This window comes from Culex pipiens, chromosome 2 (assembly GCF_016801865.2).
Source record: "Culex pipiens pallens isolate TS chromosome 2, TS_CPP_V2, whole genome shotgun sequence".
Taxonomy (NCBI): domain Eukaryota; kingdom Metazoa; phylum Arthropoda; class Insecta; order Diptera; family Culicidae; genus Culex; species Culex pipiens.
Genome location: NC_068938.1, coordinates 135,756,347 through 135,782,079, shown reverse-complemented (window position 1 = coordinate 135,782,079; position 25,733 = coordinate 135,756,347). Strand labels below are relative to the sequence as shown.

The following is a 25,733-nucleotide window of genomic DNA, read 5'->3' as shown; positions in this document are numbered from 1 at the left end:
GAATTGGGGGGGAGGGAAGGCTTCAAACAGGTGGTGGGTGGAAGTGGGTGCTGAGTTCGACAATTTATAATCGACCACCCACTTTGCATATACCATACATCGGGCGGTTGAATGTTTCAATAAACTCGTGTGCCACTTGCAGTCGCCGTGGTGGGCATAATAATTGAGCTTGGATTTACGCAGCGAAGCACCTTGATGAAACGTGGGGAGGAAATGGGTGGTTTTGAGAAGATTTTACCGCAGTTTGTTTGTTTTTTAATGGAGTCTTGGAAAGAAGACTTTAGTTTTGGAGCCATTTTCAAGAACTTTTTCGACCAGTCTTTTTTAAGCCTTGATAAGTTTGTTGCCGGGACCGTGGTGTAGGGGTAAGCGTGATTGCCTCTCACCCTGTCGGCCTGGGTTCGATCCCAGAAGGTCCCGGTGGCAAATTTTGAGACGAAATTTGTCTGATCACGCCTTCCGTCGGACAGGGAAGTAAATGATGGCCCCGGTCTAACCTAGAGGTTAGGTCGATAGCTAATCCAGGTGCAGGAGTCGTCTCCCTGTCTCGGTGGAGTAGCTGGTAGGCAGTTGGACTAACAATCCAAAGGTCGTCAGTTTGAATCCCGGGATGGATGAAAGCTGAGGTGTAAAAAGAGGTTTGCAATTGCCTCAACAATCAAGCCTTCGGACACCTAGTTTCGAGTAGGAATCTCGTAAGCGAGAACGCCAAGGCAATACTGTAGAGCGAATAATTTGATTTGATTTTGAAGTTTGTCACACGATGTATTTAAACACCACTTAAAAGTTTCCAAACTCATATTTTCAATTTCCTAGTTTCTTTTGAAATTCCAAAAATGGAAGATTTTCTAAACAACATTAGAAAAAAACTCTTTATTGCACAACTGGGAAAATTTTTCAAAAAAAGTAGGAAAATTTTACAAAAAAAAAAAATATTAATCGGCCCACGAGAGTTTGGAAAAATTAATCCTCATGGCCGATTAAACTTTAATATTTATGTATTTTTTTGATTAAATCATAATGTAGAAGGGTAATTCTCCGCCAACTCACACAACAGTTGCTCGACCCCTCGTCGATTTGCGTGAAACTTTGTCCTATAAGAGGTAACTTTTGTCCCTGATCACGAATCCGAGGTCCGTTTTTTGATATCTCGTGAAGGAGGGCGGTACGACCCCTTCGATTTCTGAACATGCGAAAAAGGACATGTTTTTGAATAATTTGCAGCCTGAAATGGTGATAAGATGGAAATTTGGTGTCAAAGGGACTTTTATGTAAAATTGGCCGCCCGAATTGATAGCAAATTCCAAAAAAAAACGTATTTTTCAACGAAAAAAAAAATTAAAAAAGTTTTGAAAATTCTGCCCTTTTCCGTTACTTAACTATATTTTTTATGGAGCATGTCATTTTAAGGGAAATTTAATGTTCTTTTTGAATCTACATTAACCCAGAAGAGTCATTTTTTCATTAAGGACAAACATTTTCATATTATAATTTCTTGTTTTTTCTAAATTTGCAGGGTTATTTTTTAAAGTGTAACATTGTTCTACAAAGTTGTAGAACATTTTACGAAAAAAGTTTTGAAAAAGTTGGTCGTCGTCGATCATGGCCGTTCCTGGTCACTCGCGACAGACACGAAGACGAAACAAATGGTACGTTCGTTTGAAGAGCCGGTGCGGCACTGGGTGCCGCACTCGTCGGTGCCAGTTTTGATTCAATCGAACGTAATTTTTCAGTGTGCGTGGAACTCGCATGAAACTGAAAAAATATCGAGTGCGGCACTAGAGTTTCAGTTCCAAGATGGCGGCGAAACTCGTGCGGAACTAGCGCGAGTTTCTTCAAACAAACACTTTGACAGCTCTGAGTGCGGCACTCAGTGCGGAACTAGCCCTCAAACGAACGTACCAAAAGAAAAACGCTAAAAGTAACTTTTTCCAAACTTTTTTTTTCGTAAAATCGCGATAACTCGTGATGTTTATAAGCAAACCCATTATGTTTATATATCTAAATTTGTTTTTGTCTTCTCTACAATTTTGTAGAACATTATTACACTCTAAAAAATTACCCAGCAAAATTATAAAAAACACGGAATTTTAAAATGAAAAATTTTGTTCAAAATGAAAAAATGACCCCTCTGGATTAATGTAGATTTGAGAAGTATATTAAATTTCCCTTAAAATGACATGTTCCAAATTTTCTACAGTTAGGTAACGGAAAATGGCACAGTTTTAAAAGAAAAATTAGTGTTTTTTTTCGATGAAAAATATGTTTTTTTTCTGAATTTGGAGTAGGCCATCAAATTGGGCGTCCAATTTTACATAAAAGTCCCTTTGACACCAAATTTTCATCTCATCACCATTTCAGACTGCAAATTATTCAAAAACATGTCTTTTTTCGCATGTTCAAAAATCGAAGGGGTCGCACCGCCCCTCCGTCACGAGATACCAAAAAACGGACCTCGGATTCGTGATCAGGGACAAAAGTTACCCCTTAAGACAAAGTTTCACGCAAATCGAAGAGGGGTCGGGGCAACTTTTCCCGATTTCGTGTGAATTGGGAGAGAATTACCCAGAAAAGAGTTCGCTGAATCAAAATCAAACCATCCACATTAACGACCCCCGGGTCTTTTGTGGTCTCTATTGCAAGTTTCTGCTCGAACCTAGGAGTCCGAAGGCTTGGATGGGGAGAGCACCCAAACCTCTTTCTACTCCAAGGAACCTTCCACCCCAGTGTTTGAACTGACGACCTTTGGATTGCGAGTCCAACCGCCGCCAGCGATTCCACCGGAGTAGGCTTGGTTTGGTGTGTTGTTTGTACTTATGGCATGGAGACGACTCCTACAACGGGAATGACTTAACGGCCTAACAACCAAGGTCGGGATCGACATTTTACTTCCTCATCCGATGGAAGGTTGGAGCAGATGGGAATCGAACCCAGAATCCCAGGAGTTCGCTGAATACTTTCTCAAGTTAAATGTCGGCATTTGTTAAATTTCGGCAGAAATAGACTCATATTCGTAAAATTGATGGCAATTTTCTCCAAAATCCTAAATGAGCCATATTTTCGATAGGGGGCACGGCTTTGAAGACCCAACAAGAACAAGTTTTTGTCCAAACTTTGTTTTGGGATCGGTAAAATATCATTTGAAAATGAAACAAATGAATTTTTAAAGATTTATTGATTTTTCGACCACAAGCGGAGGTACCAAAAAGTTATTATTGTAGACTTATAGTACTAGCCATGCCTCAATTTCACCACAGAGGGTTTGGTGGTATCTACGTTTTTGAGAAAGATACGACAATTTTGAAAAAATCATGACTTTTCAGTAATAAGTAAATATCTCTGGAAGTAAGAATCCAATAGATGTCATTCAAAGCCAAAGATTTAGTGCATGTGAAGGCCTTTCAAATGAAACCAAGCGAGCAGGTTTACGCATTGTCAAATTTGAGTTATGACCATTTACAAAATTTGGTCCATTTATTTGGAACATTTTTGCAAAAATTTGAACCGGTGTTTTACCTCACTTCCCTTCATCCTAGGGGGCTCATATTTGGGATGAGTTCATATTTTATGTAGACCAACAAACGCTGAAGGTTTCATCAAAATCGGTGCCCATCGAAGCAAGCAGTGTGCCCCCTAACGAAAATCTAGCTCTTAATTATGGGTGCCATTCAATTATTCGAACGTTAAGGTTCGAGTAACGTCATGATTCGAAATCCGGACACATAGTAGCATATTATTTTTGATATAGCTGGCAAAAAAATCATGTAATAAGTTGGAAATGTAGAAATATCATTAGGATTTAGTATAAAAAGTTAGTTTTAAGAGAATGCAAGCAAAATATGTTTTTTCTAACAATTTTTCATCAGAATTTGAAAGTTAAAATGACTTGTTGTGCTTCGAATCCCGGACACTGATAAAAGCTGATTCGAAATCCGGACACTTTTGCTTCGAATTCCGGACACTCGATTTTGCTTATCAATCGCACAAATTTGGACTGAAATGTTAGTGAATGGCATTCTTTAGGTCAGCTGTTAACATAAAAACAATCGATAGTTTAAATTAAAATTTGCAAGAATATAAGGAAATCAAAAACATAAATTTCTGCTTTGCTTTCCCGGTGCTGCGGACGCCTGTGAATTATTATAGGCTATATAAGCTTGACGAATAAACAACAATATTTCAGTGAAATATTTCGCATTTTTGGTGAACTTATAATTTTGTTTTATTGTTTTGGCAATAACTACAGCGTTCAAACAAACTTTAAATGAAAGTTGATGGTAGAATTCATCAAATAACACAGTTTTGACATTCATAATGCGAACCTATATCCAAATAATTTATAAAACAAGATGAGGTGTCCGGGTGTCGAAGCGTCCGGGAATTCGAATCATGACGTTAGAAATCTTGAAAAAGAGACCGTCAAAACCTATGGTTTTGAAGTTCATCTTCTTGTTTTTGCTTATTTTCATTTCTTTTTTTTTTAAGTTCAATAAAAAACTTAAAAAAAACACATCATTCTTTAAAAATGCCTTTCATCAAAATTTTGAAAAAGAGCCGCCCTTTTCAATGAGCGAACAAAAATAAAAAAGAGTGGTTTTGCCCACCTGAATCAGGTAGGAATATATAATATTATAAAATATAAAATTATAGAAATCATTATATCTATATCAAAAGTAAAGTTTTGGTTAGCTGCACAGTATCCTTGATTCTCTCTCGTCTGTTTTTCAGTGAAATCAAATTGAATATATCTGGCAAATAAAAGAACAAATCAAGTTAATTTGTCTAATTTCCTAAATAAGACGAACAAAGTATTCTGCTGTTGTTCAATTTCATCATTATCCGTTCCCCAATGAGATAATTGCATGATACTTTCCACCTGTTTGATGTTCCTAATGTTTTTGTGTTCACCTTTTAGGGTGGCTAATTTGTTGAAATCTTCTTATTTTCAGATAATGATTGAATAACTGAATTATAAATTATTCAAATCATTTGAAAAAAGTTCTTCAATCTTACCTTTTTTTTAAATTTAGTAAATTAAAATAGACCACTCTACTAACTTTGGCGCGCGAATCTCTCTCCTCTGCAGCAATCATGGACGAGCTGTCGAAATTCCGAGCAGCAGCAATTTGCAATTCGCCATCGAAAGCGTAAAACTGCCCTGCCAGGCAAGCCACACACTCTGTTGCATTTAAATTGGACTTGCAATCATCATCACCACCCTCACTTCAGCGTGTTGCAGGAGAGGTGCTGAATTATTGGACACTTGTTGAAATTGTTTTTTCATTTTTTGCTAGTTTTAATTATTGAAGATGAAATTTCATATTGATTTATCGCAATCTTCATAAAAAATAACAGGGTATTATAACTCCAAATAAACTACAAAATTTGAAACATTATTTTATACCGTGCCCTTTCTGCACGATTCACGGCACTCACTGGCAGCTGCATTCCAAACGGTTCTCCGCTCTCCAGAAGGGTGCGATTCTGGGGATGCTGTGCTTCCTGTTGCAATCTCGCGAGCAAACGGTCGAAAATTAGACATGGAAAACGTTTATAATTGGCAAAGTTTATTATGAAATCAGAAAATTAAATTAAACTTCATGCATCATACGTTCGCCAGCCAGCCAGCAATCATCACCACCTTGCTTGTACTCTCTCCTGTGGGGGAGTAGGGTAGAGGGACCTATTTTGGGTTTTGAAATATTTCAATTTATTTTAACACGAAACTTTAAGAAAAGTAAAAAAATAGCGATGTAAAACATTAAAACGAACTTCTAAGGTTAAAAGAAAAAAAATTAAATAAGCTCAGGAGAACCGAAAAAAGTTCATCATCCCCAAACATGCAGTTCCGCAACCATGAAATGAACCTGTTAGATGAGATTGCGAACAGGTCGAACTAAATTCGGGGTAGTTGAGGGGGTGCTGCTGCTGCTGCTGTTGCCACAAAGAACGAATGCAACCTAATTTCTCCTGAGTCATTCGCCGAAAGGGGTGGGCGAAAGGGTTCGATCGTTTGGAAATTTGAATAATTGAAAGTAAACTTTGCCGGTCAATTTGGGCGCGACGCTAATGATGATGATGAGGATGAGGGATGCAATCGATGACGAGTTTGTTTGCGAATGGTGTTTTGATTTAGTTTGATTTGACGAAAATCTGAAGAAGTAGTAAAATTGTATATTAAAGTATTTTCACATTGGGAAATATCCTTGAAGCATCTGCTTTAGGTCAAGTCTCTGTTATCAAACTTACCATACAAAGATATTCACTGAAATAAAAAAATAGTACCAAATTCCTTTATTCTAGGAATTTTGCCTCTTTTCCTTATTTAGTAATTGGGTTTTTTGGATTACTTAATAAGGAAAGGAGCCAAAATTCCTTGAATTTAGGAATTTGGTACTTTTATTTTTTTTCACTGTTCATTCCAAAGGATTTCATTGTATGACCTGTGATGTTGTGAGTTGAAGATCTACCCTTTACACAGAAAAAAAATTGTGAATTTACTCGATATGAAAAGATGAATCACAAGTAAACTCAGTTGATGTAAACTTGAGATTCAACATAAACGGTTGCATCGCACGTAAAATCATGTTTTTACGTATAATTTGTTGCCAATTTACATCAAATTGCATTTAAATTTAAATGTTTAATGATGTGCAGAAGAGTTACATCAAAAATGATGTAACATTCGTAAATATATTATGACTGGCCCTTACGGCTGTTCATGCAATATTGAATAAATAGTTTCAGCGCCCAAATTTCAAAAAATAGGCTTGAGATCAAATTTTGATTGGGAGTTCCCAATTTTTATTTTTACTTCAGCAATAAAATGTTACTAACTCAACTTATTATTTAGATTTTGGTTTTGTATTTTTTATGTTTTTGTTTAAAATTTAAACATTCTTTATGTTTGAATTTGATTCTTATCATTTCTATATTGATTTATTCAGAATCGATTGAAAAACTCAAACGTGGTGCAAGAAAACAAATGTAAAATGTGAAATATCTATATTAAAAACGTAACTCAATCCACCTTTAGGTGGTTAGTGCCTTCCTCTCATTTATAGAGTTATTACAAACCCCCTCTAAAGTGTCCACACGGTTTATCTCCCCTAACGTGATCTAATCTAATCTAATCGAACACAAGCGCAACCAGTCCGAAGAAAGCATCCTGGAAGAACTTGTGGTTAGATTACGCCCCAAGTTCTTTCTTGTCATTATTAATTATTGCAGTACACTTGAGTAACCCCGAAGATGTATAGCAAAAATTAAAGCGGCCAGGCCTACTGCGTTGCATTAACCGCAGAGACAGATTCTGTGAACGGAGCACATTTCACAGAATCAACAGGGGAGGAAGGATGCGTGGACATACCGTACCAAACGCTCCGGATCAGTTGTGGTTGGGTGTGTTAGTGTAAATTTGGCAAATAATTATATTTTTATGGGGTGAGGGCGAGAGGGGGGGGCGGGAATTGGGTTTGGAGGAAGGGAAGGGTTATAGGGATATATCATTTGATTAATGGAATATAATATCGTATTTATAAAGGAAAAATCATTTGGTAAATAATGATTAATGAAAAGGAATGATCTCACCAAATTAGGATTCTACAGCTCAAGCTGTATCCAAACGTATCAAAAAAATGCCACTTGATTCGCAATTCTTCTGAGACTTCTGGACTTGATCAGCTAATGACGGACGGTAAATTCTAGCTGCTGGAAGAGCATCTGGGACAGGAACGATGGCATCTTCATGATTACAACCAACTGATGAACTGGTGATCCTGCCGTTCTTGCTTTTTCAACTTGGTCGAGCATATTTGGCAATCACTGGTACTTGCCATCACCAAAAATGTGGACCGAATCTTCGTAGTTTAACACGAAGAGAAGTAAATCGTTCTGATCGCAGCACCTAAGAGGTCCTCATGAAAAATTAGTGATGAGTAAAGAAAAACAGACTAGGTACAGACTTTTTGTCAAGATTATACAGACAACACCTTTGAGGAAAATGGCATCCCTCTACACGGCTTTTTCGTGGGGAAATAGATTGAGGTTTTGTAAATTCAGACCACTTTTTAAACTGCTTGTTATTTTAGATAGGTAAGATCTTGAAAATTCTTAATCCTCAAGAAAGGTCATTTCTTAACCTTTCTAAAAATATATAATATGGCAAGTTTTCATGCAAATACCACCCTTTTTTGCAAATTGTGAAATTTGTATGCAGCAGTTTTTTAAGCATAACTTTTGATGCGCTTTACTAAATCTTATGAATTTTAATAGGGACTTATGGGACCCCAAGACGAATCGAATATGGCTAATACGGTCAAAATCGGGTCAGCTAGTGACGAGATATTCCAGTGACATTGATTCGGTACACATGTCTACATACAGCCAAACACACAGACATTTGCTCAGCTGGTGATTCTGAGTCGATATGTACAAATGATGGTAGGTCTAGGAGGTCTAACTAAAAAGTACCTCAGTAAGGTGAGGAAGGCAAAAACTTGGATTGTTGTCTGTAAATATACAAAGAGACACTAAACCTATTTTTTATAATTGTTTAGTGTAATCCCTAAATGAGTCATGAAATCAGGGAGCGAAACTATATATTGTTTAAAATTCGAAATTCAAAGAATTGAAAACTATCTTCTATATATATATATAAAAAATGCCGATGGTTTTGTTCGAACGCGAATCAGTTCAACACGGAGCGTCGGATCGAGGTGCTCTTTGTTGCGTTGGGGTTGTATAAGCCCAAGGAAGGTTTATACGCTAACTAATTGACACTTTGGAATTACACAGTAAAAAAAACATGGTAAAATTACATCTAAAAAGGGGTACATCTTTTATGTCAGAAAAAAGCTTTAATTTTACCTCTAATAATGTTTAAATTTACATCTGGCAGACGCTAGGAAAAAATATCTGTAATCCTAAAAAAATATCAAACCGGCGATAGTTATATCTAGCTTACTAAGTCCGCGCCCCAACCCGCACGGCCAACTCGCCGCTGTGAAAACTTGATGATCAAAGCCGATGTACTGTATATGCAGTAAATACAATATACAATTTACGGAACACATAGAGGTACATTGGTAGCTTTTAAAACACAAATATGATATATTCTAGTGTATGTTCATACAACTTTTTTCTCTTTTGATCATTTTTCCATCAAATTTTACGGCTATCAACTTTTTGGCATATATCTTTACAAATTATCACAACATCCCAGGTTTGTAGATGTTTCGAATTTTGGAAAACAATCAAATTGTTGCGATATTAGGACCGAGAATGCAACAATTTGGAAAAAGAAGTCAACAACTTAGGCAAACACGTGGTTTAGAAGTTTTCCGTAACAATATCAAGAAAATCAAACCATCAACATTAACGACCCCCGGGTCTTTTGTGGTCTCTATTGCAAGTTTCTGCTCGAACCTAGGAGTCCGAAGGCTTGAATGGGGAGAGCACAAAAACCTCTTTCTACTCCAAGGAACCTTCCACCCCAGTGTTTGAACTGACGACCTTCGGATTGCGAGTCCAACCGCCGCCAGCGATTCCACCGGAGTAGGCTTGGTTTGGTGTGTTGTTTGTACTTATGGCATGGAGACGACTCCTACACCTGGTATGACTTAACGGCATAACAACCAAGGCCGGGACCGACATTTTACTTCCTCATCCGATAGAAGGTTGCAGCAGATGGGAATCGAACCCAGAATCATCCGCTTACAAAGCGGACTGCGTAACCATTCGGCCACGCACTGCCACAATATCATATCCATTAAATCAACTATGAAATCAACTTAAATTCCTACAGAACTTTATCAGACAATTTTAGACACCCCAAAAAGCTTTCAGAACGCACGTTAATAATTTTCAACCCATCAATTTCCCCAGAAGTGAAATATTTTTCCATCGGATACCCCCGGAGGAGGTCGGCACGAGCGCGCTTCGCTTGACGCAAATAATATTGATTCAATAGTAATAATTATTTTTAATTAATTTCGTTCCGTCAGTTGCCAATGAACCATCATCAATGGTGCCCTCGGGCGACGGCGTGTTAATTTGGTGCGTTTATTTTTTTTCTTCTGCACTTCTCTTCGACGACCATATTTTTCCACTCCCAGCGAGTATTAATTGGTTGATGAAAATTGGTGTGCGTGTGTGTATGTGTGCCCCTTCATGCGAAAATAAAAGGGTCGATGGTGTGCGGTCAAATTGTTAAATTGCGGATATTTTTTTCAATTTTTCCAGCATTATATTAAAATGATTGCTTCATTTATTGAACAGCGAAATTAATTTTCTTTTTTTATTTTGCTCTCCACATTTTTACTTCCAGCAAACTGGGCACTCATGGGACTCCGAAGCGCCGCGGGGCCGGACATGAGCCTCCTGTGAAGAGTTTAGCCTTTGGTGACGTCAAACGTCTAGTGTCAGGAATGCACAGCACTGAAAATGTTGCTGGTAAGTAGTTTTTGTTTTGTGATTTGTCAACTAAACGGGTCTTAATGCATCTCTGAAGGTTAGAGTGTTAAACTTTCTGAGCAAGAAAAGAAAATTTAGGGAAAATCAGAGATTTATTGTTCAAACATGTTTTCTGGATTCTATATTTTCAAATATTTTTCTTATATTTGTATTTGTATTTCACACCAAAAAATCAACACCTAGTAGGTTTTGAAGCTGTTGAATGTCCTACCATAATCACATTTTATCTGAGGATGAAACTGATACTTTAATTCATTTCTGTATATGTTGGATTTTTTATGTATGTAAATAAGGCATTAAAAATACTTTTCCAAACCTTGTCCAACCCGTGCCCCAACATGAAAACCCCATTTTCACGACACACACACCTTCAAAATCGATACCTTTCAACGGCGGGCCCAAAAAACCTCTCCGTCAAGTTGGTGGTCCTCCACGTGGCAATCCATATCCATCTTGGTGTGCAAAATGAACGCGGTGGCGACACACACGTCAAACGGCCAACTTTTTCCACTCAGTCCCTCCCTCGGGGGAGGGAGACCAAACTTTTCCCGGTGTTGCCCATCCTCCAACCGGCCAACTCGTTCAATCTGCCGCTGTTATCATCCTAAAAGCATCCACGTGGACCAACGCGGCTAATACAATTTTCCGAGTTCGGCAATACATCACAATATTTATCCGTTAAATTATATCATCGATTACAAATGAACTGCATAGAAATGCTTTTAAGAATATTACTTATAAATGTGGCGAAGGAGTGGGGTTGGTGGACGAAGGACGAAGAAGACTGGTGGGAAAAGGTTTCGAGTGAAAGTTTTCTCTCTTTTTTTTCTGTGTGCTTCACACTGTGCTGAGACTCACCTGAGGGAAAACTACCCTGGAAAATGGATGAGATGCTGGGGGACTGTGGTGAGGTGATTTAGATGATGGTGGAGCAGCTTTTGCGCTCAATTTCGTACGGTGATGGCTGACCAACTGCTCAGCTGATGTCTAGTATCTAGCGAGAAGAAAAAAACTTATGCAATTGTGCTTACTGTTGAATATGTAATACTTACATAATGTATTCTTTTGGTGATTCTAATACCTAATGCAATAATAAATCATTTGAGAAATCAGGACTAGAGATACCAAATAATGTAACTTGCAAAACACATCAACACTGAACACTGAATTTAAACTATGGAATTAAATCATCTCAAAATTTCAATTGTTCCAGCATATTTTTTTTAGAAAAATTTCGCAACGTACACACTGGGTGATAAATAGAGAGAATGCGTAACGGGATTTTCGAATGATCCCACTTTGTTTACTTCTACAAAGCAGGAGGCTGTTCAAGCAAAAGCATGACTTTTTTCTTACTTATAAATGAGTTCTTTTATAATCAGTAGTGTGTGTTTTATTTTGTCTCGTTTTTGACATTTTTTGCTGGTATTGTATTGTGTGTGTTTTTTAAAGTTTCGATCGTTTAGAAGATGTTTTTCTTTTTTACGGGTGACGAAGAACTGCGGCTAGAGTGTCATTATGCGATGTTGCAGATAAATTCCCTGTCTGATTTTGGAATCCTGCAGCTCTTCCTGGTCCAACGAAAAAAACATCGCCAATAATAGCGAAGCTGATCCAACAAACAGAGAAGATTTTCACTAAACCAGTAGGTTTTCAAACGGAATCAAACAATAAAGACAGCTTCTGGATGGATACAACCACATCGACTCCATAAACAACTTCCATTAATAATTCTAAAAAAATGACGGTCTCGCCATCAACTTTCTTAAGATTTCTTGATTTCAACTCCAGATTCTCAAAAGCCACACATTTTTCATACTTTCGAAAAAAAACTATTTTTAATTATCGATAACAATACTCTCTACTTTTGGCGAACAGTAAATTGGTTCCACTTTGACAGTTCAAAGTTGAGGCCGTTTTGCGAACCACTATTTAGCACCCAGCGTACACAGTACTCGAAATCAAAACTTTCTGATCAAGCTCAAATTTGACACGCAAGAATCTCGATTTTCAAATCGTTCGCATCATTCGCCTTTATCGCAAAAAAAAAAGTTAAAATTGAAAATTGGACGTAGAACCGACTGACGTAGTCCAATTTACAATTGAAATTTGTTTTTCAGTGTATGTAGGGTGAATGAAAACTTATTGCTTAAGTTTTGACCGAATTAGACGAGAATCGAGATTCTTGCTGAATAATATTAGATTTCTATAGTCTTTTTTTTCTCAAAAAGTACTATTTTCATGTTTGTTTTTTGCTGAAAATAGGCAACAAAAACGTTGTAAATATTAGCAAACAAATTAAAATTAAATAAATGCAAAGCAAAAAAAACCGAGATTAAGTAGTATTCAACTAAAAATTCGCAAACTTGCAATTTTGAGAGACCATAATCAAACAATATTTTTGGGAGATAAATCTAGCTAAAATTATGTTCTTTTGACTTTTCAAAAAAAGTGTTAAAGTTTCTACGGTAAATTTATAAGATTTTCTGTTTTTTTTTTTTGGTTTTTTAAGATTACAACTTTTTTTTAATTTTCATAAATATTTATTCAAGCAATTCCCACAGCAAGTTTACCAGGTTTTATAGTATTCTGACTCTTGACATCGTTTTTCATTCAAAATTGCAATCGCGAAACTAAAAAAAACGTATGCTGGTAATACGAACTAACAGTACAAATATATTTTCCGGAGTTTGGGAAGAAGTCTTGTCGAAAAGAAAAACATAAAAACAAGTACATAAATATCACTCAAGTGGTCATAACTTGAGACAGGGTTGCCAGATCTCAAATACTCAAAGATCTTTCGATGAGCTATCCAACAATAGGTCAGATGATTGATCCTAACATAGTTTCCAGAGAATCGGCTTAAAAAAAATAGCATTCAAGCCATCATAAATTTGGACAGGGTAACCAGATATTCAATATTTTGGACTCGCTTGAAAGGTTTTTTGGTAACCTATCCTGCGATATGACAGTTGATTGATCCGGAAATAGTTTTCATACAGATAAGGGAGATCTGGCTTAAAAAGTACATAAATGGTCATGACTTGAGGCAGGGTTGCCAGATCTTCGATATTTTGGACATTTTTAGACGGTCTTTTGATAAGCTATCCAATGAAATGTCGGATAATGGATCCGGACATAGTTTTCAAACAGATAAATGGAATGCGGCATCAAAAAACTACTTATGTGGTCATAACTTCAGACAGGGTTGCCCGATCTTCAATGTTCTAATTTTGTTGTCAATTACCTATCAAACTTTCATAACATGAAGTCATTTGACACGATTTTACGGTACTTAAAAACATTTTTACATATGCTTTTTGATAATAAAAAAAATATAAATATTGAAAAAACAAGCCATACTTTGTACATTTGCATGGAAAAAGTATTTTAAAATACAGTTCAGTTGTTTTGCAATCATTAGTTTTCAAAAATTGTAAAATTTGAACAAATTTGATTAGAAAACAAAAATTGTAGCGAAAAAAAAACATTTTGCGATAATAAACATCGAAAATTTTCCAAAATTCAAATGATTTTTAAATCAACCCAAACATGCTAAAAATGATTCTAAACGCAGGGGAATGCAGATTGCAGTTCAATTTCCATTGAAATTTTGAAGTTTTTTGAAAAAATATGTTTTTTCCCCCCTGATAATTCGATCGTTTATTGATGGGAGGGGGGGGGGAGACAAAAACTTTAAATAAAATTTGTACCAGCCTAATTTGATTCAGAAAAAGATTTTTACGACATCTTCAGTGTTGAGTTACACAGAAAAAAAATGATGGTAATATTCATCAGGAAATGGTGACAGATTTTGTGTCAAAAAAAAATATTAATTTTACCCCAGAAAATGATGAATTTTCATCAGTTTTTGATGGATATTCATCAGGTTCAAATTTTTACACATTTTTTATGTAATATTACTCAAAAAATAGGTCATATTCAACCTACCAAATTTTCAACATTCCAAAATTCACCTTTTTTTCTGTGTAGCAACGTGCTGTGGTCGTCTCGAAACCCTCAGTATTCTAATACAACAATGCACTTCGTTTTGGCTTTTCGTGCTTCATTTTCTTGTTTGCTGTTGCCGAGATAATCCAGCAGGGCGAATAATTTATCAGGAAATGCACTTACGATTTAAGTAAATTGAAATCATTCTTGCTGGCGGGGCACGCGCGGAGGAAAAAAAGATCAGACAGAAAGAATCCAAATCAAGCACACGCTGGTCTGCTGGTCCTCGAGCTTTCCCTCCTTCCCGTTAGTATACTGCCAGTGGTAGTGCCAAAGTGCAGGACAGGAAGAAGCATATAAATCCATTTTAAATATGTGAACTTTTCCATTCGTCTCTCAAAGTAAAAAATGGCCGCAGCGAGGAGGAGAGTGCAGTGCAGAAACAGCAGCAGCAGCAGCTGGGCAAAAAGTTAACGAAAGGAGACAGCGATCGAAAAGGATTGCATTTTCCACTCTTGGTACTTTTTGTCCACGTGTGAGAGTGTGTGTGTGTTTGTGTGTGGCCAAAAGCTCCACCGAACCCACCTTCTTTGGTTCTGGCCGCTTTTTCTTGCTATCTTGACAAACGACGTAAAGAGAAACTCCGGATGATTGAAAACAAAATGTAAGCGACTTGGCCGATGAATAAATGTATGGGTGTATGTTTGGCTGTGTGTGTGTCCTGGGAGTCAGAAATGGAAATTGGATCTGAAATGCACTTAACGTAACGATTCGCCGGATTCGTCGGAGCTCATACGATTGCTGCTGCTGCCTTTTCTTCCATTGCTGGGTAACTCGCCAAATAATATCTAAATGGATTCACTCAACAACAATTGGAGTGATTTTTTTTTGTTCTTTTTGCTTGATTCTGATATGGCTTTACGCTTTCCAAATGAGAAAATTCTCCAAAAGCTTGTTAAACATTATTTGCTGCAACTAATTGCATTCAAAATTACAAATTTGAATTTTGAAGGACCTTTACAGTTAAAACAATCTCTAAGCAAAGCTCAAGCTAATTAAAATATCTTTATTATTAAATTAAATAAAATTGAAAATTAAGAGTTAATTTTTTCTATGTTCTCGCATATGAGTGATTTTTATAAAAAGAATAAAATTTAAGTGACTGATGCTGCAGTAAATAGCCCTTCATAAAGGACGCAAAAGTCAAACCACTTTCTCCCTCCTTACTCTACCTAGATCGTTCTCACTTAACGTCGTATATTTCTAGTTTACTTAAGATTCATACTTTCTACTAACACACACACTCACCCACCACGCCAGCAACACCGAAAAGCTTTTTGCCTGTGAGACTTTCCACTTTTTTTTATTTTCACCCTGCCGAGTCCGTCCCGAGAAAACCCTGTCAGATCGCATTTGTTTCTAAGAACGAACAGAACATTTTAATGGGATAAATTTCCTCTCCTTTCAATCCACGCTCATTGTTTCGCGGTGCTCTCTTTTCTTTTTTCACTTTGCTCTTTCTTTTTATTTGTATTTTTTTTTCAATTTTCTCCCCATTCACTTTGGCTTATAATGGCCCCCCCTTTCTCTGACTAGGGGTCTATTTTCCGCATCCACTTGAGAATCGTCGTCGTCGTTGTATTATAGTTTGTCCCTGTTTCCAGCGAGACAGAGAACCGTTTTTTGTTCAGTTTTTGTGTTTTTCGCCAAAACCGCAATCTGTATCGCTTTCCAGCACGCGGCTGGAATAATCACGGTGGGAGAAGGAGGGTGGTCAAAAAATCAACTTACAATTTATGTTTTTACCTGAAAACAAAACAATTTTTTTCGACTTTTCTAAGATGGGAGCATAAAAAATTGTTGGCGCTAAATAAATCATTTTGAATAAATATTGAAGAAATTTCACGGATTGTTCAAAATTTGATTTAGATTGTTGGAACTATTCTTGTTCATTTGCTGTTTTTTTTTTTTTAAATCGTTCTTAACTACATTTTGGCCATTTCATTCCCTTTTCAATTTTTTATCAAGTATAAAACTAGGTTTTTATGCAGGCCAAGGATTGATACCTAAGAGCATGCAATGGCACTGACCTTGGTGCGTGCTCTTCGGTTGACGTCCACGTAAGGAACATCCTGGAAGGAGCGTAACTAACTACATCCGTAGTTCTGTTAGATCATCCGAATTATCTTGATCAGAACAGTATAGCTCTGGTTCCTTGCGAGTGTCCTATTTTCTTACCTCCACGTTGGCATGGTTTTCATGATGACCTAGCTGGTGGCCTGTGGAAACGGATCGTAAACCTTTGACCACCGCGGGTCAGAGTCGAGACGGCTAAAAGAAAGGGGCGCGACAATGTGGGAAAGGGAAGTAATTTGTGATTGTAGACGGTATTGTTTTGATTCGCAGTATGTTGAGTCAACTGCTGTGGATGTACCTGAAACATCGCACAACGGGGTTTCTCTTCTCTTCATTCTCAGCTACCACCTATCTCCTATTTTTATTTTGCTCTACTGATTCTCACTTCTTCACTGAATCTTCTCTTTAATATCCATCATTTGATTTTGATTTTACTAACTTTTGATTCTCTTATCTCTCAAAGCTTTTCCACTCTTTTTTACCAATTGATACTGCTGTAACAAACTTTGATTTTTTCCTTAAAAATATACGTTTCCTTAATGTACTAGTAATATCAAGTCTATTTATCATTTGCCTAATGTTTTTTGATTTTATTGCGAATATATATTTGATTAATTCTTTATCTGTCCTATAAATTATCATTACTATTATCTAAGCTTGTTCTGTATCTCTATTTATTAACTATTGTCTAATTTTACATCTAATACGTCTAGCTTCTCATTTTTATTCTTTAAAATACGCTCATCATTCTCTTATTATTGATTCTTTGTTTTCTATTGTTTTCAATCTTCACCCTTTTTCAAACAAGTGAGGTTTGAGCCCATACTCAATTTATGGAATGGTTAAAGGATTAAAACAAATATTACTATTGTACTTTTGAAAAACTTTTATAACATGCTTAGGACCAAAAATTGTAACAAAACACCGCGACAAAAGAAATAGCTACATATAAACACGACTCAACAATAGGGAAGATTTCAGGAGAAAACAATACACAGTAAATAACAATTAGTTTTTGAATTCAAACTAAAAATAAAACAGTTCTTGCTTTAATGAAAATTGATAGGAACACTATAAATGGATAGGCGCTTATACTTACATCAAACCCTACGTAATGTACAACCCCCGGCAGAGTTAAAATGCGTAACCGGAAAAGAAGGTGTGCATGCCTGGCACGAACACTCAAAGCGTGTTCTAGCGTGCTGCTCGTACTGACTCAGAGCAAGGGTGAGATGTAGGTGTAAGGGCAGTGCGTGTTCGTCGGGAACCTGGTGCATAAGATCGGTCAAGGCCCGTTCTTACACTGAAAATTGCGAATTGCGAATTGCGAATTGCGAAGTATAAAACTAGGTTTTTATGTATTTTAGAGCAGTATCTGCGATAGGACATTACAACCAAAAAGAAAAATTAACTATTGAGCAATTCTCTACAAAACCGGCCGATTTCGACCATTTTTATTTTTTGTATTTTTTGATTTGGCGCAAACTTTGTGGGGGCCTTTCCTATGACCAAAGAAGCCATTTTGCATCATTAGTTTGTCCATATAAATTTCCATACAAATTTGGCAGCTGTTCATACAAAAATGGTACGTAAATATTCGAAAATCTGTAACTTTTGAAGGAATTTTTTGATCAATTTGGTGTCTTCGGCAAAGTTGTAGGTATTGTTAAGGACTATTTAGAAAAAAATAGGTACACGGAAAAAAAAATTTCCCGATTTTTTTATTAACTTTTTTTTCACAAAAACTCAAATTCCCAAAATACGTATTTTTTGATTTTCGAGATTTTTTGATATGTTTTAGGGGACAAAAATCCGCAACTTTTGAGCTATAGAGAAACATGGTCAAAAAATCTGCCGCCGAGTTATGATTTTTTGAAAAACTGGTGATTTTTGGAAAAAATCGAAATTTCATACATAAATTTTTTTGACCTCATTTTTTAATGCAAAATTGAATTTGCAATCGAAAAGTACTTTACAGATTTTTTGATAAAGGGCTCCGTTTTCAAGATATAGCCACCGAAAGTTTGATTTTAGCGAAATATTTGCAGTTTTTAAATTTTTAAAGATAGTGACCATGAGTGACCATTTCTAAAAATATTTTTTTTGAAAAGTTCAGAAAATTTGCTATAAAATTGTCTAAGAGACATTGAAGATTGGACCTCTGGTTGCTGAGATACAGCGGCTTAAAGAAAAAGAAACACGAAAATTGAAGTTTTCTAAGTCTCACCCAAACAGCCCACCATTTTCTAATGACGATATCTCAGCAATTAATGGTCCGATTTTCAATGTTAATACATGAAACATTCGTGAAATTTTCCGATCTTTTCGAAAAAAATATTTTGAAAAAAATTTAATCAAGACTAACATTTTAAAAGGGCCAAACTTTGAATATTATGCCCATTAAAAATGCTAGTATTGATTTAATTTTTTTCAAAATATTTTTTTCGAAAAGATCGGAAAATTTCACGAATGTTTCATGTATTAACATTGAAAATCGGACCATTAATTGCTGAGATATCGTCATTAGAAAATGGTGGGCTGTTTGGGTGAGACTAAGAAAACTTCAATTTTCGTGTTTCTTTTTCTTTAAGTCGCTATATCTCAACAACCACAGGTCCAATCTTCAATGTCTCTTAGACAATTTTATAGCAAATTTTCTGAACTTTTCAAAAAAAATATTTTTAGAAATGGTCACTCATGGTCACTATTTTTAAAAATTGAAAAACTGCAAATATTTCGCTAAAATCAAACTTTCGGTGGCTATATCTTGAAAACGGAGCCCTTTATCAAAAAATCTGTAAAGTACTTTTCGATTGCTAATTCAATTTGGCATTAAAAAATGAGGTCAAAAAAATTTTATGTATGAAATTTCGATTTTTTCCAAAAATCACCAGTTTTTCAAAAAATCATAACTCGGCGGCAGATTTTTTGACCATGTTTCTCTATAGCTCAAAAGTTGCGGATTTTTGTCCCCTAAAACATATCAAAAAATCTCGAAAATCAAAAAATACATATTTTGGGAATTTGAGTTTTTGTGAAAAAAAAGTTAATAAAAAAATCGGGAAATTTTTTTTTCCGTGTACCTATTTTTTTCTAAATAGTCCTTAACAATACCTACAACTTTGCCGAAGACACCAAATTGATCAAAAAATTCCTTCAAAAGTTACAGATTTTCGAATATATACGTACCATTTTTGTATGAACAGCTGCCAAATTTGTATGGAAATTTATATGGACAAACTAATGATGCAAAATGGCTTCTTTGGTCATAGGGAAGGCCCCCACAAAGTTTGAGCCAAATCAAAAAATACAAATAAAATCCATTTCCGGTTTTGGTAGAGAATTGCTCTATTGAGCAATTCTCTACGAAATTGGTCTTTTTTCTTCAATTTTAATTTTTGTATTTTTTAATCCGACTGAAACTTTTTTGGTGCCTTCGGTATGCCCAAATGAAACATTCGTGAAATTTTCCGATCTCTTCGAAATTTCAAATTTTTTAAACCAAGACTAACATTTCAAAAGGGCCAAACATTCAAAATTACGCCCTTTTAAAATGTTATTCTTTGTTTAAAAAATTTGAAAATATTTTTTTCGAAGAGATCGGAAAATTTCACGAATGTTTCATATTATAACATTGAAAATCGGACCATTAGTTGCTGAGATATCGACATTAGAAAATGGTATGTTGTTTGGGTGGGACTTAAAAAACATCAATTTTCCTGTTTTTTAACTTTTGCATGGCAATATCTCAGCAACTAAGGGTCGTATCAACAAAGTTCAAAAAAGCAAAATATAGTAGGCAAACATGTGCACTAATTTAAAAAATGAAAAACTGCGACTATTTTCAAAAAAGTCACCTAAAAATGGATTTAACTTGAAAACGGTGCACTTTATCAAAATTTCACTAAAGTACTTTTTGATTGCAAATTCGATTTTACATCGAAAAATGAAGTTGACAAATTTTCGCGACCAATATTTCGATTTTTTGAAAAAAGTCTGTATTGATTCAAAAAATCATAACTCGGTCAAAGATTTTTTGCCCATTCTGGAAATTTCTGAAAAGTTGGCATTTGATGTCCTCTTAAACATATTAAAAAATAAAAAAATTAAAAATAGTATTTTTTTGCAAATCGAGTTTTAGTGACAAATTGTTAAATAAATAATCAACAAATTTTTTTACCGCGTGTAATTTTTTTTCAGTGTAGTCCATTGTCATACTTACAACTTTGCCGAAGACATCAAATTGATCAAAAAATTCCTTCAAAAGATACAGATTTTTGAATTTTCATGCATCATTTTTGTATGGCCAGCTGCCAATTAGTATGGAAAATTATATGGACAAACTAATGATGCAAAATGGCTTCTTTGGGCATACCGAAGGCACCAAAAAAGTTTCAGTAGGATTAAAAAATACAAAAAAAATCGAATGACCGAAATCTGAGAGAACTGCTGTATTTATACAAAAAAAAAACTATAAATCTCTAAAATATCATAGGTTTACACCATATTCAAAGTTAAAAAAAAAACAAAAATAATATCATCAAACCAGTTATAACTTTTGTAGTATTGAGAATTTAGAATTCTAGAAATTTTACCATGTATTCAAATTTATTAAAAAAAAAAAAAGCTATTCTCCAAACAGAATATTCTTAAACTACCTAGTCTATAACTAACTGTTTTCAAAACGTTTAATAAAATCTCTATTTCCACCCAATTCTCAAGTTTTCAGAATATAAACAATTTATTTTGCCAAACATTAAATTGGAACTCGTTTACTCAATGCCTCATGAGCTAGTTATCACTCTGTTTCAGTTGAAAACATCATTTAGAACGAACGTCAAACTGCTTATTTGTTAATATTCGATGTTCGATGGAATTACATGCAATTCCCCTATTTACAGAGTTTTGTAATGCGTCAAAATTTACGCTGAGCAAATTGAAAAATATATTTTTTAAAGATTTGTTTCTTTTTTGCCACTATTTCGCATTTTTACTTCCATTATTTTAACATTTTCGTTTACCTACTAAAGTACAATTTTTTTCGATAATTTTAATTTTTCTCGTATTTAGGAGGTAATTTTCAGCTGCTTTTCTTGTTTTACGATAAACTTGTTCCATTTGTAGTATTTTAATTTGCATTTATCTTATTTAATTTACGTTTGTTTTTGATAGTATTTGGCTTATTCTATTACCTCCTGTTCTGTTCGTCTTTCTAGTTAGTTCATGTTTTAACGTATTTTTTTTATTTTTTTGCCTGTTTCACATTTTCTGATAAAAAAAATGATACCATTGTCACTTTAATTGTAAAAAAAAAACATAAAGGCATAGTTTGGGACAAAATTATTGCATACTTATTTTCACATAAAATAAACAAAAAGTTAGTGAAAAACACAGCCAAAGTTGACCTATTAAAAACATTTTTTTAAACATTGGCAAAGTCGCCTAAGTAAAACGACAAATTTCCCATCCTAAAATTTTCTTAAATTTCAATTGTTCTTTTTTCCAATGCTTTTCAAAGACCCTTTTTTAACTTCTAGGTCGAGCTGGGTTGAAGCTCCCAAAATATTTGGAATTTAAGTTTTGACCATTTTTCTGTAACAAAATCCCACTATTCAAAATCCTCCTGAAGGGTGGTGGAGAAAACGATGTGGTCATGGTGAAAACTGAGGGCACATTAAAACGAGAGACAAAAGGCGGCGAAAAAGCATCCTCTGACCCTCCCGGGCCCGGGTTGGCATGAAAAGTGGACTCTTAATGATATTTGAAAGGAAAAAGAATGATGGGCAGTAATTTCAGCGAATAGTTCCTCTCAGATTCCAAAATATCTATTTAGTTTTCTTCCAGTTAGTTTCTCTTCAGTTAGTTTTCCTCTATTTAGTATAACTCGCCTTCACACAAAGCCGTCGTTTCTGGTTTGCACCGGAAGCAAAGCAAGATCGCCCCAGCAGCTGGACACCGAGTTGCGGCTGAGGACAAAACGCAAAGGCCAGAAGAGCCAACCAAGACCCCTACACAATCCCCCTTCCCTTCCCACGCCTTGTCTTTAACATCAATCCCTTCCCTACTAACCCCGAGTAGGCCGCGGGTAATCGGCTCCCCTCCCACTAACATTTACACACAAGATCCTCTGTAATTATTAAGTTTTTTGTAATTACAAAAGCCGACTCGGTCCTAACCAGGTCCCAGTACCGAAAAGGACCTAATAAAAATAATTTTATGAAAAAAAAAAAAAAAAAAAGTAATTTCAGCGAATGATCGCAATTAAAAGCTTCGGGGCCTCCCTTTTGTCGAGGGCCAAAGTGACTCTCGAAGCACTCTAATGCAGTTGGGGCCGCTGGGCCATTCCAGATAATCGACCGTCCCCTTAATTCCTCGCTCCCGCAACAAACTATCGATCCGGTCCAAAGTGGAGGGGAAACAATTACCGGACATTAATCCTGGAAATACCAAACCATTAGGTCCACTTTTCTGATTTACGGACGGTTGAACTCGACAGCCTTCGTCCTGCTGAGCCTTTTCGGGGGGAAAAGCAAACACAACCATTCTGGAATGTACGTGTGTGAGTGAGTTTATCTTCTGCAAAGGACTGCCTCTAGGAAAATTCAATTTGATATTGTAATTACACGGCTCATTTACAATGATAAAGGAGCGAGAAACAAATTGTGATCCATTTCTGCTGTGCACCACGCTACAGGGACACGAAGGTAGACCAGACCATGGCCACGTGGATAAAGTTTTCTTCGGTGGGGATTATCCCCCTCTTTGATTTCCTCCCTCCTTAAAAAAGGACATCCGTGCGCATTTTTCTCAAAGTCGAACTACTTATCGCAACAATTGCTCCCCGTTTGCGTTACAGTATTTTCAATGATTTAACCCTCTCTCTAACTAACTTCACCAACAACTATTCAATTAGCTCGATCGGGTTATGACCATATAATCACTGCTCCAAGTGCATCGCTTTTCCATCCTACCATCTGCCCCTTTGACCCCATACACCCTCACAAAAACACCCCGAGAATCTTTCAATTTAATTCACTTTTCCGGTTCGGTGACAGTTTTGAATTGACTTTTCTTTTCCATCAGCGCCCGCGCCCGTGTCCGTCTTTTTGCAGCATCCCCCCCTGCCATGAGGGAAGATAGTTCTCTGGAAATTGAACAAAAAAAGTTTTTTCTTCGTTTATTTGTCTTATTTGAATGAAATTAATCATGGAATTTCTTTGTCACTTTCTCATTTATTTATTTTTCTATTCAAATCTTCATAACTTTGCTTAATTTTCATTTAAGGTGCATTTTTTTTCCTTGCAATGCCTTGTAAAACGTTCCATAACAAACTTTTATTAACATAAATATATATTATAATAAAAACAATCTTTGTTTTCTTATTTTGATAAAAAAATTACTGACAAAATTCATAATGTCAAATTAAAGAAAAGTTTACGGCAATTTACAAACCACAGGAATATTTTTAATAAAAGCTGAACTTCCTTGACCCCCGTTGTGAACAATTGTCCACATTTTTTTTATGGACCTTACACAATCCCAGACCCAGTCAAACCAAGTCAAAACAGCATAATACGGTAAATTTGTCTTTCGAGGTCAGCTCATTTTACAAAATTATGTCCAGAAAGTGTTCAAAATTGGATGGTACACTTTTTTAGATTAATTTCGAGAGTCATTTCAATGTATTTTTTTAAATGCAACACGATTACAAATTTTTAAATGGCTTTGTTTTTTTCAGTATTGCACACTATACCAATAAAATCAGCTATAGGGGAGCTGGGGGTAAGACGGTCACACCACTGTTTTACTAAGTATTGAATATTACTAAAATGTTTAGCTATACTGTTCCTCATGCTAAATAATGCATATGGAGTCACCTTTGTCAAACCTATTGTTTGAAATAGTATAAAAATAGCTCAAAATAAAGAAATATTTTTTCAACTTGAAACTGGATGTTATTTTTATGATTTACAACTTAAGCAATATGTAATCCTTTCTATAAATATTTTTTCATGTTAAATTGAAGTTTATCTACCTCGAAAAAGTTTAAAAAATGCGATGAGCTATTTGCAAAAAATGTTTTATAAAATAAGTAAATTGGGGGCAAGACGGCCACCTCCACGGGGGGTAAGACGGCCACCCGTAATTTGTAAATTTGATTTGATAAAGGTTGCATTTTTGAAGAATTTTTGACTGTTAAGACATATTAAGACATATTTGACATATTTTCGATAAAACTATCAATTTTTAATCAAAATGCTGTTAACTGCCGGTTCGTCAATAAACCTTGCTGTGATATAGCAAAATTCATTGAATAGTATGAAATCCTTTCAAACTTTTAATGAATGTCGCTAATTTAATATTGTTTACATAATTTTGATTTACTAATTCAAATCAAAATACACAAACCAGTTAATTTGCATTAAATTGGGTATATTTTCGTGTTAGTTTTTCATGAAATGTGGTCGCAATAATATGAAATTCACATAGCCTAACTATAAAATTTGTTGAACAGCATTTTTCTTCACATTTGAAACTTGTTTTTTTTTTCAACCAAAATAGTTTTGATGTTCAGAGAAGTCTGTTCAACCAATCATTTAGGTATTTGAGTGGATTTAGCAAAGTTATCAAGTCAAGCACTGACCGTCTTACCCCACATGGGTGGCCGTCTTACCCCGCGTATTTCATATTTATTCGTCTTCAATTATTTTTTAAAAAATTGCAGAAAAATATTGAAAATTGGTTTTTGGGCAACTAATTTATGTCATTTCTATAATGGACTATTAGTAGAACAATATATACCTGATTTGAGATCAAAATAATCTGCAGTATTAATTTTATGAGACTTCTCCCTTAGGGTGGCCGTCTTACCCCCCATCTCCCCTAAATCCAGAACAATCCGTATTCAAGTTTAAACACAGTAAGGACAGCAACCAGTCAATTCAAATTCCAGAACAATCAAAAAAAATCATAAAGATTGCGTGAAAACAACAAAAGCAATAAATAATAATAAAATTTGGTCTAACATCGATGTCAACTCAAAATATCAAATTTCTAAATTAAAGCCTTGTTGAACTTCGCAAACATTTTATGTTTTTAAATATAATAAAATCGTCTTTTCGATGGATGGATTACTTTAAAACGACATAACATTTTTGCAATCTTTTTGAAGC

General features: G+C 35.4%; 3 protein-coding genes across 6 annotated transcripts in view; all 3 read left to right on the top strand.

Annotated features, from left to right (window-relative positions):
• Positions 1-25,733, top strand: part of LOC120417552 (endoplasmic reticulum-Golgi intermediate compartment protein 3) — a 302,890-nt gene that overhangs the window by 88,039 nt on the left and 189,118 nt on the right. The window lies entirely within an intron of this gene.
• Positions 1-25,733, top strand: part of LOC120417566 (LIM/homeobox protein Lhx6-like) — a 237,262-nt gene that overhangs the window by 96,154 nt on the left and 115,375 nt on the right. For all 4 annotated transcript variants that reach the window (XM_052707906.1, XM_052707907.1, XM_039579661.2 and 1 more), the window contains one exon: positions 10,328-10,452. In XM_052707906.1, the coding sequence (XP_052563866.1) occupies positions 10,428-10,452 (25 nt within the window). In that variant the 5' untranslated portion in view covers positions 10,328-10,427. The remainder of the gene's footprint in view (positions 1-10,327; positions 10,453-25,733) is intronic.
• Positions 1-25,733, top strand: part of LOC128092881 (uncharacterized) — a 262,971-nt gene that overhangs the window by 147,219 nt on the left and 90,019 nt on the right. The window lies entirely within an intron of this gene.